General features: G+C 39.5%; 1 protein-coding gene across 1 annotated transcript in view; it reads left to right on the top strand.

The window, feature by feature from the left end:
* The window catches only part of PLXNA2 (plexin A2), a 518,514-nt gene that overhangs the window by 350,328 nt on the left and 148,761 nt on the right, over positions 1-19,425 (top strand). Inside the window, exons 10-12 of the mRNA XM_073615770.1 lie at positions 957-1,157; positions 7,930-8,026; positions 10,625-10,815. Coding sequence (XP_073471871.1) covers positions 957-1,157; positions 7,930-8,026; positions 10,625-10,815 — 489 coding nt within the window. The remainder of the gene's footprint in view (positions 1-956; positions 1,158-7,929; positions 8,027-10,624; positions 10,816-19,425) is intronic.

The raw sequence follows: 19,425 nt of genomic DNA on the forward strand, positions 1-19,425 counted from the left end.
GGGTGGGATCCAAGGGGGTGCTGTGCTGATAAACAATCAGCACAGACCCCCCCCTGTCAGGAGAGCAGCCGATCGGCTCTCCTCTACTCGCGTCTGTCAGACACCAGTGAGGAAAAGCCGATCACCGGCTCTTCCTATTTACATGGTGATCAGCCGTGATTGGACACAGCTGATCACGTGGTAAAGAGTCTCCGTCAGAGACTATTTACCTAGATTGGAGTTGCGCTGTGTCAGACTGACACACTGCAACAACGATCGCCGCGATGCGCGCCCCCGGGTGTGCGCGGCGGCTTAATATCCTGATCACGTCATACGACGTCCGGTCAGGATATTGAAACCATTTTGCCACCGTCATTGTGCTATATGGCGGGCGGCAAGTGGTTAATTAAGCTTTGACAATAAAACCTAGAAGCTGATTGGTTACTATGCACAGCTGCGCCAGATTCCATGTGCAGCAATTTTAGTAAATCGCACCCATAGTGTCGATAGATTGCTTTAAAAATCACCAGATCACCAGAAAAAAGCCTTGTTTGTGAAAAAAATCGATATAGGTATAACATATATAGCTATAAATCACTGGTGTGACATGATCATTAGTATATAAACTGGATAACATGATTAGTTACTGAATCTGGTAGTTCTTTAGTCAGCTCCAATATGTGATATAAAGTCAACTTATAAAAAAAATATTGCTGGTACACTAATGCTACCAAATTACTCATTTAATATTGTCCTTAGTCTACAAAGAAAACTTGCTCAACAGCAGTTGGGTAGCTGCTTACTTTGCAGGTGAGAACATGTGACTGTTTCTACACAGATTGGCAATGGAGCTGTCTCTTATGTGAGAACCCTAGATGGAAAATTACATTGTGTGCCTCTGTTACTGTGCAAGGTAATGTTTTTAACTTTAAAAAAACAAATCTCTTATCTTCTGATCCAGTACATTTCTCTTCCAGGACTGCCCCCAGCTTGTACCCACTGAAGAGATCTTGATCCCAGTTGGTGAAGTGAAGCCAATCACGCTTAAGGCCAGAAACCTGCCCCAGCCACAATCAGGCCAGAGGGGTTATGAGTGTGTTCTAAACATACAGGGTGTGATGCACAGAATGCCTGCTTTGCGCTTCAACAGCTCTAGTGTCCAGTGCCAGAATAGTTCGGTGAGTATCTTTATGGAGGATGTCAGCTGCAGTTGGCTGCAACATGGTAATAATTTGGTTATTTGTAAGTCCTGACAAAAATTAAAGTGATATAAAAGTCTTGTTTTTTTTTGTTTAAAAAAAACAAACATGTTGTACTTACCTGCTCTGTACAGTGGTTTTGCACAGAGCAGCCCAGAACCTCCTTTTGTTTGGTCCCTCGTCGGCACTCCTGGCCCTCCCTCTTGTCGAGTGCACCCGCCGCTGCGCTGTGTGTTCATTCAGACTTGAAACTGTGGCTCAGCCCCGCCCCCTCTTTCTCCTCATTGGCTCACTGACTTTGATTGACAGCAGCAGGAGCCAATGGAATCTGCTGTTGCCTCAGCAAATGAGGCAGAAGAGTTCAGGACAGCCGAGACTCTCATGCAATATCACTGGATCGAGATAGTGCTCAGGTAAGTATTAGGGCGGGGCTGCTGCATAGAATGCATTAAGATAAATCAAACTTCTGCCTTTACAACCACTTCAGGCCTCATGCGAACTGGACATTTTTACAGCTGCTACTAGGGGCGTCTGGTGTTTTTTTTTTCCTGCCTTTAAACTCCTCTGCATGTTAGCCCATGTGTCCACGCACACACAGGCCTTTAGCAGTGTTTAGTGGCAAGAGAGTTTACACGCAGGAAAAAAACACTGCCAGTGCAACCAGGAGCAGCAGAGTTTTGGTAGAAAAAACACTTGACGCTGCTAGACGCATCTAAACGTGCCTAAACACTAGGCGCGTTTAGCACTTTAGCATAATCATTTCAATAGCCAGAATAAATTAAAATTCTGGCCAATAAAATAAATGCCCAAACACCAAACATTGCTAAACTCTTCTAAACCGGTTTGAAAAAAATGCAGCTAAGGTGATTTTTGAAAATGAAGGGTGAAAAACAATGTAGTGTCAATCTAAACAATCACAGTAGCGCAAAAGAACAATAAAAATAATTCAAAAAGTGTCCATAATAAAATCAAAAATAATTGTCAATCATAAATTAATTAATGAATTCAAATATCAAAAAAGAATCAATTGTGATGTTTGAATTATTTAATTTATTTATGAACGACAATTATTTTTGATTTTATTATGGACACTATTTGAATAATTTTTATTGTTCTTTTGCGCTACTGTGATTGTGTAGATTGACACTACATTGTTTTTCACCCTTTATTTTATTATTTGCATTTTAAGTAGCAGCACGTATATTTATATTTAGTTCAATAGTGCAGTGCTTATGTGAGAATAAGGTGCGTTCTTAGCTCTGATTTTCCCCTGTCAGAAGAAACAACATTTTTTACGATAAACCAGTGTGCATGAGGCCTAAGCACTTTCTAAAGAAAGCAGCTCTAATCTACCTAGTTTGCAATAAAATTAAACTGCTGTTGCATTTCTAACCTTAAGCATCGTAAATTATAAATATGTTTTGAAAGAATTGCCAAGTTTTTCTGGTCTTTCCGTGCTGCAGCCTGGGGGGTGGTCACTTTGAGGAAAAAGACAGCAACCCAACAAAAGGGTTGCAACCAAATGCTAATTCACAGCAGGCTGATAAAACAGAGTGGGAAAGTCTTATCTATCTTTGTGAGTCCCTGCTTATTTCAGCAGAATTCTTAATACAGTTGCTCCTGGCAGTGCAGCATATGGTCTGCAGGAGACAGAAGCAAACCGCAAAAAAGAGTAAATAAACACTTTCACTGAACAAACAGCTGCAGGAAGTATTTTCAATGTATGAAGTGTAGATGCATGAATATGTGAATGAATATCGTGTATCATTATACTAACCACTATATTTATGGAGGTGGCAAGAGTTTTATACTTTTGATCAAAGTACAATATGCCATATTTAATCACTACATGGCTGTGGATTGATATAATAGATTTTTTATTTTTTAAGTCAATACAAATAGCTCATGCACAGCCTAGCAGGCTTTCCTTTTGAGATAACACTCTGTATGAAAAACACCATTTTGTCTGGGGTTTACCATCCAATGCTAAATGTAACTAGCTGACAGGTACATATGAAAACACATAGAAACATGCAGGTGTTCTTAAAAAGTTTCTAGACTAAGAAATATAATCATTTGGTACAGCACAACGATAGGACATTTTAAGATCATCTATACACTCCCCATTGCCCTTGTTAACATTTGCTTGCTGCTAATAACAGCCATAAGATCAATGTTTATGTTCTATTATAACTTTAGCTTTAAAAAGTACAATTATAATATAATTAAAGCGGAACTTGAGTGATTTTTTCAACTTTTCATCTATTAAATCTTCTGCCCTTGTTGTTTTAACTTTGGATAGTAAAACATTTTTTTCTGCTAGTAAATACCTTCTACAGCCCACTTCCTGTTTCTTGTCTGGTCATTAGCCTAGGCTTATGACATCATGCACAGCTCTCTCTCTCACTCTTGTGAGAGTTTGCCAGGAAGGGAGGGGGGATGAGTCATAAGAGGGCCAATAAGAGCTTCAGGGCTGCAGAGCTGGAGGCGTGCCTTTGTGTGTCTGTGTAAATCCAGGAAGTGAATAGGCAGAAGCTTCAGCTGCCCACAGTTAAAATGATTGCAGCCAGACTCAGTGAATGGAGATTTCTGCAGCATATTTGGCAAGTACAAAATCACAGTATATATAAAATAGTATGCAAAGTGGTTGGAGGAAAGCTTCAGAATGGCAAAGGTTTTTTTATTACAAATTATGTGAGCAGACTGCAGTTGCTCTTTAATACTATATTATTGGGTAGTTGGGAACATATAAAGGTCCAGAAATGATGGAATTGTTTTAAATATTATTATGCAAGTCTCAAGCAAGAGTTCCATTTTTGAATGTGTCATGTAATTTTAAGAAACGGTGTAACATTAAAAACATTTTAATAAAAGCACATACCTGTGAAGAAGAGTGTAAATACTTACCTTTTCTGCCGGACACTCAATGCTCATTGGTGAGAAGCTGCCTCGAAAGTTTGCTGGGAAACTGACACTTCTGGGACTGTCAGTCTCCTGGGATCCCACAGCTTTCACGGATTCCTCCCTCTGACTTGCAAAGCAGTTGTGAGAGGTTTTACCTTCCAAAGGATTTGTATATCCCTCTATCTATCCCTGATATTTACGCTGGCATTTCATTGAGATCTCACTTAAAACAAATAGTGGTACTTGACAAAAATAAGGACCAATAACTCACTATGATTTCTCAAAACCAGACCATACACACCTACCTAGAAATGACACTAGACACAAGAATTAATTATTTAAAAAGGTCTTACATATTAGTATTGTTTAAATTTTTTGGAAATAATAATGCCAGTTTGTTGATCCATAGTAACAATAATAGCAGTGGGCAGTTCAATATTGAGGCATATCTGTCTGATACAGTACAAAATACCTTTAAAGGGTAATTCCACTTTCATGGGAAATAAAAATGGCGCATAAAAAAAAAAAATAAAATAGCATATACAATTGCAACACAAGTCATATTGTAATTGAATGTTATTAAAAATTACCTTTTTCTTTTCAATCTGTAATTTTCTGTAAATGCAATGCAATATGGCTACCTGGAGGTGGTTTGTACACAGAATGTGTACAGAACGCTGCCCCAGAAACATCATTTCCTGTTTGTGTGATTGGCTAACTGATTTTCCCAGAAGTCTACACTAAGATACAAGTCAGATTTTTGGCATCCCCTGCAACAAAAATGCCATTTTTGGTGAGATACTCCCAAAGGGAAATCACGTCTAAAGGGATGCAGATCCAGCAACTTTCCTCATTAGAGCCCTGCAACTGCAGCAGCTGGTTAATAATTGAATGAAACCACTCCCATTAGACTCACCTAGCACAGGGGCACAGAGGAACAAACAGTGATTTGTTCAGAATAACAAAAGGTAGGAATCTGCAACAAAGTTTGTTAAAAATCATTATAATGTACATAGATCAGACCAGAGGAGAATGTTTTTTTTTTTCTAAACAAAAGTGGAGTTACGCTTTAAATATTCTGTATATCTATACAAAGATCTTTATGTGGGCAGTGGTATATATAGAGAGAAGTCACATCAGAATACCCCAGTATTCATAGGTTAAAGAGTAGTAGTCCTGAGCAAATAGGTTCCTGTACTCCAGTATACATTAGACTGACCCAGACCAAGCATACATTGTTTAGTTATATTCTCATTGATTTGAATTTCTAGACAGAGTGACAAAAGAATGCCCTGCCTTTCTTCTGCTACTAATCTAAGGGCCCATTCACACTATGTGCAGTTACCTGCGTATTTCTTCATGGATAAACACAAGTAACTGCAATGACATACAGAAAACTATCGTTTTTTTAAGTGTTATATTCACAGAAGAACGTGGTTCTTCTTTGTGTTCCAGAGCTGTGCGATATTATGCAACATGTTTTTTGCATAATATCGCACCTCTGGATAGTCCTCTATGTATGACATGAATGACTTGGAAGCTGTGTGACACATAAAACACATATCATACTACCCTCTGCCACATATAGATAAAGTTATACTAACCAGAGAAGTGTTCATTGCTGTAACTCACATAAACCATATATATAGTGGCACTTGATATGGCACAGTACAACTTTTCTGCAGAGCTGTTCTGTGGTCACATGATCTTCCCCTGTTCTTTGGCATCTGCATGGAAAGATCTCTGGGGGGGGGGTCAATTACACTGCTGATGTATGCTCTCTACAGTATAAGTCTGTGTCTGCACAACCCTGATTGGTGCCTTGCCAGTCAAATGAATATAAAAAAAAATTGTCAGAAGAGCAATTCAAATTAGATTATAAGTATCAAAAAACTGTTTTACAGCTCCTATTACATTTGCATTGGACATCAAATGTGTATTTTGTATGCATTATTATGGTGTAGGCGGAGTCAGAGATGATTGACACTAGCTTTCACTTTGTTCAGGCAGCATCTGCATTCAAGGCTCCTTTTTTGGCTTTACAGGTATTAGCAATTACATTTGATATGTTTAATACTGATTTATATTAAAATCAAGATATGTGAGTTTCTTAGTGAATGTAATCAGCATACTGTATCCTGACCACATAGTGTTTAGAAATAAGAGGACATGGAGGAGGAGGGAGAGTGGGGAGTGTTATTTACCACTTTGTATATGCCCCCATGTGTAAATGTATAGTCATGAGGGCTGCATAGATACAATATATAAGGAAATGAAGGGCTTAGAAGGGAACTGAAATTGAGCATGTTCAGTAGAGGACACCAGTTGGTCTACACAATCTCAACCTGGAGTGGGCAGGCAGGATGAACCAGGTATGTTTCACTCTACACAAAACAAATGCTTTTGGGGCTTTCATGAGTATGAACACTCTGTTAAATAGCATATAATGAAAGTTTTAGTCTGGGTTTTATGACACTTTAACTGAAGCCCAAAACAACTGCTGCCCACAAACTAAAGTTCTCTGGCTTAGTGTGCGGGCAAGTTTGAACAGGCTCTAAGTCTGTCAGACAGATCCTCTAGAATACATCATCACTTACTTTTAGGAGATGCCAATACCTCACTATGAAAAACCATTAAGCAGCGTTGTATGATTTTACGAGGAAGGTCTTTTTTAATTTCAGTTTTTTATTTGCTGGCATTTGATACCCAATTGAAGTCAGAGAAATAGTTATGCAGCCAGATAGATATTGTAACCTTCATTTTTATGGTTTTACCTCTACTGTTCCTGCCAGGGTGTCTAAATATGTTTGCACAGTCTAATAGGCACCAGAAAAGACCCCAGTAGTCTTTGTAATTTACACAGGCTTGGTCAGATACACCCCCTACCCCTCTCTGCAATTACATTTTCTGTGAGAAAGAGTAGAGGAGTGTTTTGGTTATTACTTTATGAGATCTATAGTCATAGCCTATACTTTTATTTTATAACATCAGCATTGTAATAGCAGTACAAATGATAGTTATTTTTGACAATCCAATATAAGCTTTAAAAAAAAAATCTCTATATATTTTGTGAATGCTGCCAATCTGCTGGCCAACACTTATCACAACTACCTGGATTCCCTAAACAAGTTTCACGTTATTCTCTGATCATTCCTTTCATATTCTTTAGATTTGCATATCCTATATTACCTTGCTGCCTGCAGGAAGTGATTCCTCTAATGCCTCTTAAAACTCCTCCTCTCTGTACCTCTGTAGTTCAAAAGGCAGGCTCTGTGAAATGTGTGACAGGGCGTAGCAAATATGTCACAGAATGTAAATGTGTGTGGCCTCACGGTCAGCTTCCCACTGCGCATGTGCAAGCTGTGCCTTATGAATGGTCCCACAGTTTCTGGGACCTGTGACGTGTCCCAGAAGGGTGCGGGGGATGAACTTCCACTCTGATTGCGTGGCGATCTGACCAGAAGTATGAGCGGGTACCTGTCAACACCTGGTACCCGCTCCCCCCCCCAAAAAAAATAGAGTGCAAACACCTAAAGGGGGAGAGGGAGAGGCAGACAAACAGATCTTCCCCTTTTGGGTGAAGTTCCACTTTAAGTTTGCAGACAGTTGTTCCTGTAACGTTGTTGAGAGATAATCATATATAGCAAACCCATGTGGTGTAGACTCAAGATTTGGCATAGATCCAAATTTTTCATAACTGGATCTGGGCAATCTGTATATATTTTCTTATAAATGTCACAGCTCTAGGTAGTCAGGCTGAAAGTTCAGTGTAGTGTCAGTTAGCTTTTAATTCTGCACATATATTTCCCTTACAGCGGTTCTAACTTCATGTTCACTTTGTTTTCAGTATTTTTATGAGGGAATGGATATAAGTGACCTGCCTGTAGTTTTCTCGGTCGTCTGGAATGGAAATTTCATCATTGACAATCCACATGATATCAAAGGTAAAAAAAGAAAAAGAAAAGAAAAGAAAATATTATCATGTCACACTGATTTTAAATAACTTAGAAAATTGAATGTACTACCTAAATAAACTAGGTAAACATGTTACCCATAGATACATTATGCTGTTAACCATATGAATAGTACTAGTTTTCAAGTAAAAAAAGTTCTGAGAGAAATAAAAGGGCTAATTACCTAGCTACCCCTATTAATTAGTACAATGCATTCTGAGTCAATGCCCAGAATAAGCATCCATTATTTTATTTTTTTTTTCTCAATTCTAATTTTATTAAGAAGAAAATTTACATTTACATAACAAAAAAAAACAAAAACGACAAGCATTGATCTCATCCAATAGGTACCAAGAAAAAAACATACCATAATAATATGTAAAATAAATATATACCAACATACTGCAGGGGTCTCTGAAACAAGAGGAAAAAAAAATCGAATGAGACAAACAAGGAAAAGAGAACCCATGTTGATACTCCAGACCCATGATGGCGCGCCTGGAACCCCAGACGTCCCGGCCGCACCCACCGCCCCCGCACTCTACGGAGTAGTTGCACATCAAGGGAGGCGCCACCCCAAACATCCATGGCACCAAGGCCCGCCACCACCACCCAAGATCACACATCCTTAAGCCCTAATAGGAATATCCCTGCCTTATCTTCCTTCATCCAAAAATAAAATATATGGCTTCCTTTTCCCTTTCTTCAACTCCCACAGTAATGTTAGATATATCACACTAAATACACACACCCAACATCCATTATTTTTAAGCACTCTCTATAGATGATCATTGTCTTTTATGTTAGAAAATGCTTCAACGCCTTAAACCATGTTGCTTTTAACCACATAAAGAGGAAGTGAACTCCCCCTGCTTACATTTACCTATATAGGTAAGCCTATAATAAGGCTTACTTGTAGGTAGTGAAAATATCTCCTAAACCTGTACAGTTTAGGAGATATTTTCATTGCATGCAGCCAGTGATATCACTGGTGCATGTGCTCTGAAGGAACGGCCCGCTGGTGCCATTCCTTCTGAACCTGTGCATGAACGGCGGCTCCCACGCGCATGCACGGGAGTGATGTCATTGCGGCTCCAGCCATTTACAGCGCTAGAGCCCGCAAATCCTGAAGAAACACTGGCTCATTATGCCTTTGTATTGCAGGGTTTATTTTATTTTCGTTTTTTGTTTTTTTTTTTGAGGTTTACAACCTCTTTATGACCAGGCCTTTTTCTGACATTTGTTGTTTACAAGTAAAAATCTGTATTTTGTGCTAGAAAATTACTTAGAACCCCAAACATTATATTTGTTTTTTTAGCAAAGACCCTAGAGAATAAAATGGTGGTTGTTGCAATATTTTATGTCACACTGTATTTGCGCAGCGGTCTTTTAAACACATTTTTTTTTTTAAATACACTTTAATGATTACAATAAAACAGTAAAGTTAGCCCTATTTGTTTGTATAATGTTAAAGATGATGTCATGCCGAGTAAATTGATACCTAACAACATGTCTTGCTTTAAAATTATGCACGCTCATGGAATGGTGACAAACGACAGTACTTAGAAATCTCCATAGGTGACACTTTCAATTCTTTTACAGGTTAGCTCTTTAGAGTTTCAGAGGAGGTCCTGTGCTGGAATTATTGCTCTCGCTCTAGCGAACACCATTTGCATATGCTGGCGTGACTTATATGTTCATTCGCTTCTGCTTGCAAGCACAGAGGGATGGGCGCTTTAAATTTTAATTTTTTTTCTTATTTATTTTACTTTTATTTTTTATTTTTACACTGTCCCTTTTTTTTTTCTTTGATCACTTTTATTCCTATAATATTTAAACATCCCTTGTAATAGAAATAAGCATCAAAAATACCCAGATCTCTCATTTACCCTTAAAAGCAAATGAAACATTTTTTTTGGACAGTTTGACTTTAAAAAATAAAAATTTTAAATCATGCCTTTAAAGCGGAAGTAAACCCATCGATTTAACAGTTTTAAAAAACAGGTACATTGCCGGCATGTTGAGGGAATTTAACTGTCACATTGGTTGTGCTCTCAACCAAACTGTCAAACCATCCAATGGCTGGTGTTATAACTGATCACATGTGCAGCAGCATCATGGCAGTTGAAGATTAAACAGAGGCCAAGATGGCAGGTTCCTTGGCTGAAAACAATAGGAGGGTTTACTTCCTCTTTAAGCCCGAGAACCGGATGTCACATTGGAGATCGCTCCGGTCCTCCAAGGGCAAAGAGCCGAATGTGGGCTATCTTGCCCTCACTCGACTTCCTGCCTAGCCATTTGTTGCATCAGCTCGGTTTTGAGCTTACCAATGGCTCCAGTAAGCTCGGAAACAACCCGGAAGCTATGTATGTGATCTTGTGCCGAATCACTTTTATCGGAAAGCCGGCTGCCTAACGTTAAAAAAAAAAAAAAAAAAAAAAAAAACGTTGTCAGGGTTATGGCAGCTAGCTTAGGGATTGAGGTATTAAAATGCACATCACATAAATTCACTTGCTTATAACATATTACAGCATTTAATGTGCTAAGATGTAATTGTTTTTATTTTTAAAATTTTTGTTCTCCCTATAGTTCATCTGTACAAATGTTCGGCTCAAAGAGAAAGCTGTGGTCTCTGCCTGAAAGCGGATCATAAATATGAGTGTGGATGGTGCAGTGGGGAAGGACGGTGTACCCTACAACATCATTGTATATCTAACCAAAACCGGTGGCTGGACTGGTCCAGTAGGAATGTCAAGTGCACCAACCCACGTATTACTGAGGTTTGTAATAGGCTATTTTTTTATGTATATGTAATAGATAAAATTTGCTTTGTATCTGCTCATGGGTTAGCCCAGTGTTTCTCAACCTTTTTTCAGTCAAGGCACCCTTTAAAATTATGGACAGTCTCGAGGCACCCCATTCTAAAATGTAAAAAACTCTTCTAATAGCTTTACACAATGCAGAAACATCCACACATAGGACACCCAATCTAAGAGGTAATTTATTCTTCCAAAGCAAATACACTTTTGCACACAGGTACTGACTAGTATTCCAATGTTTCTCTTCTCCCTCAATTTCTCTCTATCAGTCAGCTAATGTCACCCCAGTGCTGAGGCAGAGAGGCAGAGGAGGGTCAAACAAGGATGCTGTGGGGGCAACAGACATCCTCCTTATTAACTGATGACGTCATTGGTTGTTAGGATGCCAATGTCTAGAAAGTTGTAATGGTACATAATGAAAACCTGTGGCTTTGTGTAACTAAAAGTCAGGCTTCATCCACACGCCGGCTTGGATACAATTTTTAGGCATTTTGCCAGGGCACCCTTGAAGAAACCTCAAGGCGCCCCAGGGGCACCCTGGTTGAAAAAGGCTGGGTTAGCCTGTGTGACCATATAAACCTTTTGATTTCTGTAATCTTTTTACATCCATCTTTTTTCATGATTATCATTTTAAAAGAATTTCCACGTATCCTGTGTTTTCATTGCTCCTGTATTAACTGTTTAAGCTTGGTCTCTAAAGCTGGCCATGCATTATACAACCTTATTGTACTGTTTTCCTTTACATTTAATAAAATATGAGGTCACACCTTAACAATACTTTCAATTTGTATCCAATCAGGCAGGCAGGAAATTGTATAATATATGGCCAGCTTTACACAAAATATCTACAAACTAACAACTAATAATTAAATAAAAGTGATGTACATGCCAAGAAACAATAGTCTGAAGAAACAAAATCTACTTTACTTTTCACGGAGGTCTTGGCACACTTAGGGCAGCATGACGTGGCTCTTGTTCTCATAAAATGTCAATGACCTTCCATGTACTGTAGATAAAGTCGGCAACCAGGTGAGGATGACTAAAATGTCTCTTCATTTCATCCACGGGGTACACATGTTCCAAACAGAGCCAACACTAACATGTTTCAGCCTATCAAGATCTTAATAAATAAATAAAAAAGATGGTTTTACGTCAAGTAACTAGATACCTAACATGTCATGCTTCAAAACTGGGCACACTCATGGAATGGCAACAAACTATGTCACCATAGGCAACGTTTAAAAGCTTCTACAGGTTACCAGTTTAGAGTTACAGAGGAGGGCTGGTGCTAAAATTATTGGTCTCGCTCTGATGTTCACGGCAATGCCTCATGTGTGGTGCGATCACTGTTTATGTGTGAGTGTGGGATATTTTTTTACACTATTTGTTTAAAAAAATGTATCACTTTTATTGCTGTTACAAGGAATATAAACATCCCTTATTATAACAGTTGAAAAAAATCAATTGGTGCAATTTACTGTGAGAATTATAAAGACTAAAGTAGCTGCTGTCACCTAAAGTGATTTCACTTCCACCTACAAACAATATTATGTATGAACAAACAGTGCTGCGTTACTAAAATATCTTATAATATGACTAATCCGTAAACAATATACTAAGTGAAAAACAATAATATCAAACAAGTTGTTATTGCGCTATTAAATGTGTACAAAACTATGAATGTGAAAAATCTTATGACAAAAGTTCATGTGAATAATGCTTGATTGAAGAAAATCCTGCCATAAATCAATTCACCAAACCATGCAAACAAGAACGAGTGCTCTCCATCACCAGTTTTACAGGCTGCTCACCTCATAGAGAAAAATCAGCAGTTATCCCTCCAGGGGAAATGATGACACCTGGCAAAATTATGGATCACAGACCTCCTTAGATGAATGGCTCTTCAATAGGGTTCCAAGAACCTGGATCGTCTTGCCCAATGAATTTTATATGTAAAAGAAGAGTAACATCTAGTGCTTTATGTTTCCAAAGGATTTAATAGTAAAAAGGTAAATGAATACTCTTACAAGTGAAGCACAATCAGCTTGTGCAAACTGCAAGGCATGGCAAACATTCAATTTTCATGGCTGTGGTGTGATGTCAGTGTGTAAGCTCCGCCCCTAGATGCGTGTCGTCAGGGCATTGACTTCCTCAGTAAGACCCTTTACAAGAGCACATCTATCCCAGTGTGGTCAATTTTCCAGCTGTGCTGGGAGAACAGCCTATCTGTCCCCCAGTGGCCAAGATTTATGCTGACATGCCCACTTGCACAGCGCTTCACCAGGAAGATCAGTGTGGAGGCAGATACATTGCAGTATCTGCCTCCTGCTGACATGCCCCCCTGCAATCTCCAACCACACCTCTCTAAGCCCCTTATGCAACTGAGAACAGAGGTAATGTGATCACTAATTAAAAAGGAAAAAAAATAGGAACCATATTTATAGGCGTATAGCACGTGTGTTATACGTGGCTATTGTACCTGGCTACCTCGAAGGTTAAGGGGGGACAAGCTCCGCCACATTACACAAAGCCGGGATCTCCTGTGTACTCCACGCTCGCAGTCACACACAGTCCTGCCTCCTGGAACCGGCTCTTAGGGTAGACGTCACATGTCCCGGCATTGGACCAGTGTTCTGTCTATCATAAGAGCCGGCCAAGGAGCCGGACTGTATGTGACTGCGAGCGCCGAGTAAACAGGAAATTCCTCTGTGTAATTCGGCACAGATCAGGCTGCAATGGTGAGCAACGGAGAGGCTGCATATGGGTACAGATCAGGCTGCAATGATGGGCAATGGAGAGGTGCATCTGGGCACAGATCAGGCTGCAATGATGGGTAATGGAGAGGCAGCATATAGGCACAGATCAGGCTGCAATGATGGGCAATGGAGAGGCTGCATATGGGCACAGATCAGGCTGCGATGATGGGCAATGGAGAGGCTGCAGATGGGCACAGATCAGGCTGCAGTGATGGGCAATAACGAGGCTGCATTGATGAGCACTGACCCTTATTTCGCTTCAAAGTTCTTTATTTTTCTATTTTTTATTTTTCCTGAAACCTCTCTCATAAAATTAAGGTCCTTGTTATACGTCTCTGCGTGTTATACACCGATAAATACGGAATTAATTATAATTTTTAATCGCTTGCCGACTGGCTCACGCCGATATACGTCGGCAGAAGGGCACGTACAGGCAGATCAACGTACCTGTACGTTGCCCTTTAAGAAGCAGTTTACGGGCGCGTGCACACCCCCATGACCTCCGTGAGTGTGATCGCGGGTCCCGTGGACTCAATGTCCGTGGGGATACCCGCGATCGTCTCACGGAGAGGAAGAACGGGGAAATGCTGATGTAAACAAGCATTTCCCCGTTCTGCCTAGTGACACTGACACTGACCACAGCTCCCTGTAATCGGGAGCAGTGATCAGTGTCGTGTCACACATAGCCCCTCCCCCCCACAGTTAGAATCACTCCCTAGGACACACTTAACTTCTATAGCGACACCTATCGGTTAACCCCTTCATTGCCAGTCACATTTACACAGTAATCAATGTATTTTTAATTGCACTGATCGCTGTATAAATGTGAATGGTCCCAAAATCGCACCAAAAGTGTCCAATATGTCCGCCATAATGTCGCAGTCACGATGAAAATCGCTGATCACCACCATTACTAGTAAAAAAAAATTTTTATTAAAAATGCCATAAAACCAATCAATAAATGCTTATCACGTTTTTTTACCAAAAATATGTAGAAGAATATGAGGGGAAAAAAATGTTTTTTTATATATTTTTTGGAGATATTTATTATAGCAAAAAGTTAAAAATAATGTGTTTTTTTTTTTTTTCAAAATTGTCACTATTTTTTTGTTTATAGCACAAAAAATAAAAACCGCAGAGGTGATCAAATACCACCAAAAGAAAGCTCTATTTGTGGGGAAAAAAGGACGTCAATTTTGTTTGGGAGCATGACCGCGCAATTGTCAGTTAAAGCGACGCAGTGCCGAATCGCAAAAAGTGCTCTGGTCTTTGGGCAGCCAAATGGTCTGGGGCTTAAGTGGTTAAATACAGTATATACACACGTTTTGCTTTGCATTTTTCTATTAAATGTAATGGGTTGTTTTACAAGGTAAATGTTCAAATTCATTTTAAATGAGGGAAGTGTTGAGTGCACAGGTGTACATGGAATGCTAATGAATTGTATCAACCCTATAGGTCTTATCATAAGACAATAATCTTATGAGAAATCCTCTATAGGACAGCACATATCCATTTGCTAGATAGGTTTCCATAAGCTTTGCATACCTAGAAATTGCAATTTTTCCTTATCCCTGTCTGTAAAATTGCTCCAGCTCTTTTGGGGTGCAAGGGGGTTATTAGTGAATCCTGTTTTTCAAATCCAGCCACAAATCCATAATTGAATTGAAATCTGGACTCTGTTTTGGTTATTTCAAGAAATTAACATTGATATTTTAGGAAGTTTGTGTCGTTTTGGCTTTAAGTTTGGGTTTATTGTCTTGCTGGAAGACAAATCTTCTCCTTGGGGCAGGGGCGTTGCTAGGTCTACAAAAGATCTGGGGCTAGAGCCCATAGCAGCGTAGTAAAGAATGTCATATGCTTGGGCGGGCATACATATGTATATACAGTAATATACGTGTGTATGTATATATATCCCCAGAGAGCCCCCCACTTACATCAGGGTCCCCAGAGAGTCCCCCCTTACATCAGGGTCCTCAGAGAGTCCCCCCTTACATCAGGGTCCCCAGAGAGACCCCCTTACATCAGGGTCCCCAGAGAGTCCCCCCCTTACATCAGGGTCCCCAGAGAGTCCCCCCTTACATCAGGGTCCCCAGAGAGTCTCCCCTTACATCAGGGTCCCCAGAGAGCCTCCTCTTTACATCAGAGCCATCAGAGAGCCTCCCCCTTTCATCAGGATACCCAGAGGGCCCCCCATTTACATCAGGGTTCCCAGAGAGCCCCCCCTTACATTAGGGTCCCCAGAGAGCCTCCCCCTTAAATCTGGGTCCTTAGAGAGCCTCTGCCTTAAAATTAGGGACCTCAGAGAGCCTCTCACTTGCATCAGGGTCCCCAGAGAGCCCCCCACTTACATAAGGGTCCCCAGAGAGCCTCCCCTTTCCCTTTGGGGACCCCTGCCGAGACTCGGGGCTATTGGCCCCAGATTTGGGGCTATAGCCCCAAAAGCCACCCCCTAGCGACGCCCCTGCCTTGGGGTCAGGTTTCTTGCAGACTGCATCAGGTTTTCCTTCAGGATTCTACCCTCACAAGCCTTCTTAGGGCTTGCTGCATAGAAAAATCCCCATGCCATAATTTTGCTATTATCATACTAATTACAAACCTAACGATAGCCATACAATTATCAAGTTACATAATGAACCATCAGAAATTTAATTAGTGTTTAAAGTGGTTGTAAAGTCAGAAGGTTTTTTTTTTAATCTTGATGCATTCTATGCATTAAGATAAAAAAACCTTCTGTGTGCAACAGCCCCCTTAATACTTACCTAAGTGCATCTCAATACAGCGATATTGCAGGAGTGTCTCGGCTGCCCGGGACTCTCCCTCCTCATTGGCTAAGATGGCAGCGCAGCGCTATTAGCTCAATCAAAGTCAGTGCGCCAATGAGGAGAGAGAAGGGGTGGGGCTGAACTGCAGCTCCATGTCTGAATGGACATATTGAGCAGCAGCTTGGCTCGGGTGCCCCCATAGCAAGCTGTTTGCTGTAGGGGGCACTCAACAGGAGGGAAGGGCCAGAAGCGCTGGTGAGGGACCCCAGAAGAGGAGGATCTGGTCTGCTCTGTGCAAAACCACTGCACAGAGCAGGTAAGTATAACATGTTTGTTATTTTTAAAGAAAAAAAACTGAGACTTTAGTATCACTTTAACCCTGTTGGCAAAAAATCAAAGAAGCCAGGCTGAAAATATACCTCACTTTAAACAAATTCATTTATTTCTAAACAAAATATTTTTAGTGCTAACACTAAAACTATGCCATGTGATTAAAAAAGAGTGATTTCTTTATACAGCCATTTTTTGCCCTAATGTCATACTATGTGCCTAATTTCTCATTCACAAGACTAATCTTTTTCAACTAATATCCTTCCATTTAAAAAAAAAAGCTTTCCACTTTTGTTAAGCCTGTTAAATTTTGATTTTGCCTGGTATTAACTGTAATTCTACTTTATCTCATGGTTGATGATAGCATTGTTATTTGTATAAAGTGGAGTAGAGTATGAATAGGATTTTAAATGTATTTATTGACAAAAGAGTTATGTAACAAATGTGTAACCATTTGACGTAACTGTTAGATTAATTGGATTTAGGCAGTATACTGTTTGCTTAAAAGAGAAATTCTACAGTAAGGAATGTAGGTCTGACCTTTCAGTAAACTGAATTATATTTTTAAATATGTAGAACAACCTTTTTTTACAGGTGAGATGCCTCTATTTTTTCAGTCATTAAAAAGCTCAAGGTACCTTTTGAGATCCACCTTTCCAGATGCATTTATTTTTTCCTATTTGATCTGCTCACAGGCATGTTAAATTCACATGTAGGAGTGCATATGCTGTTACAAGAATAAACCAATACGCACCATGACAATTGAAATCCTTTGTTTACGTCTAGCTCCCATGGTTCTGCATCCGCTATATGCCTGTGAGCAGTGCTAATCATTACTGAATCTCCTGCTGGGTCCTCTGTCCCTTCCAGTGCCAAAGGTCAGCAAGACACTTGCTATGGAAATGCTGGCCCCCAGACAAGCGCTGTGGAGCAGATGTGCCCATTGAGAAATCGATATTTCGAGGAAAGGAGGAGGCAGCTGTAAAGGGTGGCCTTTTTTGAATGCTGTAGACCATGGGATGCTAAGGGAGCTATGATGATCAATGAAGCAGAACTGATGATTTTAAGTATGCATCTCCCCTATGTTTCCAGCTGAAATTTTACTTTTGTAAGGAATAGTCTTTGGTTGTCTGGACAACATAAGTGACAGTGCTGCTTGTCTAGATGTAATTAATCACACTTTGCTGCAGTGTCACAAAGATTTTTGGCTGTGCTCCTGCTCTTTTTGTTAACTGTAACTCCTTCACTGCTGGAGCAGCTGCTAGACATTTGTTTTAACTGTCTTTCACCTTTTATCTAAAGCTAGGATGTCCTAAAATCCTAAAGTACAATAGATCCACAATTTTACTACTGGTTGAACTACCACAAAGTCTTGGTTACTTGTAGTAAAAACCTTTAGGTTGAAACTCCCAGTTGTACACATTGTATTCAACCAGAGAAAATATCCCCCATGGGACCAAAAAAAAAAAAATTCAGTGGTTTCCTTAAAAGTCCCATGGGGGATAGTTTCTCTGGTTGCATACAATTAGGGGATGTTGGAAAACCACAGTAGCACAATGAAAATCTCCTCTTCTCTTTATTTGTACGCATTGGGGTTGATTTACTAAAACTGGAGAGTGCAAAATCTGGTGCAGCTCTACATAGAAATCAGCTTCGTTTTTTTTTTTTGTCAAAGCTTAATTGAACAAGCTAAAGTTAAAAGCTGATTGGCTTCCATGCACAGCTGCACCAGATTTTGTACTCTCCAGTTTTAGTAAATCAACCATATTGCATTATAGTCCTTCAAATGGTCTTTCTTGCATCCCACCATTCATCCATACATCCCCACTGAGTGTATTTAAAATGCGTTTTTGCCCCTTAGAAATTAGACTTTGTTTAAGCAATGTATTTCTTTTTCATCTATAATATTTTGTGGGGGGTTTTCAAAACCACGTTTAATAAAACTTTCTGAAAAGAACAATTCACGCAGTACATTATTGGTTAGTGTTATAAATATGTTAATATCAAGAAGGAAAATAACACATTTGAGAAAATGAAAGATGCATGTCCCATTGTTCACACTAGGATGGAAATTACTATACACTGCATACAAGCTGAATGCCCAGGAAATATTGTGCAACCTTTTTGTGCACTGTCATAGATTCACAGAAAGGTTACTTAGTTGTAGTGTGCGTTAGATAAAAGTGGTTGTTCTCATATATAAAATGCAAAGTACTTAAAAAGATTGAGGATAAATCACATCTTTTAATCATAGATGATGAACTCTGATACTAGACTTCTGATAAATCGATGAGTAAAAGCTGGACAAAATTCCATGTTACGGAATAAACCTCAAATAATCATTAAAATGTTTAACCTTCTTCAAAATGTTATTTCTGTCACTGAAATATGTCTTTGTTTGTTGTACCAAAGATGATAAATCATGATGGCAACACAGAAAAAATGCATTAGTGCTAAAAAAAAAAAAAAAAACATTTTGCAAAATGCCATTTTTTTTCTATGGTCGAACATTGGCAGTCCATTCAAATAAATGGGCTACTTGTAGTGTACGACACATTTGGTAATGAATGGCATCTAAACCGACAGTGTAAAGGGGATTAAATATTTTTTCTGAACCCAGTATTGCATCCCCTGTTACTGCAGAGTATACATTATTATCTAACAGTTGTGAAATCATTTCATCCTTCATAATCACCAGGGACCCTCTTTATCACGTGGTATTA

This window comes from Aquarana catesbeiana, linkage group LG02 (genome assembly GCF_042186555.1).
Source record: "Aquarana catesbeiana isolate 2022-GZ linkage group LG02, ASM4218655v1, whole genome shotgun sequence".
Classification (NCBI taxonomy): Eukaryota; Metazoa; Chordata; class Amphibia; order Anura; family Ranidae; genus Aquarana; species Aquarana catesbeiana.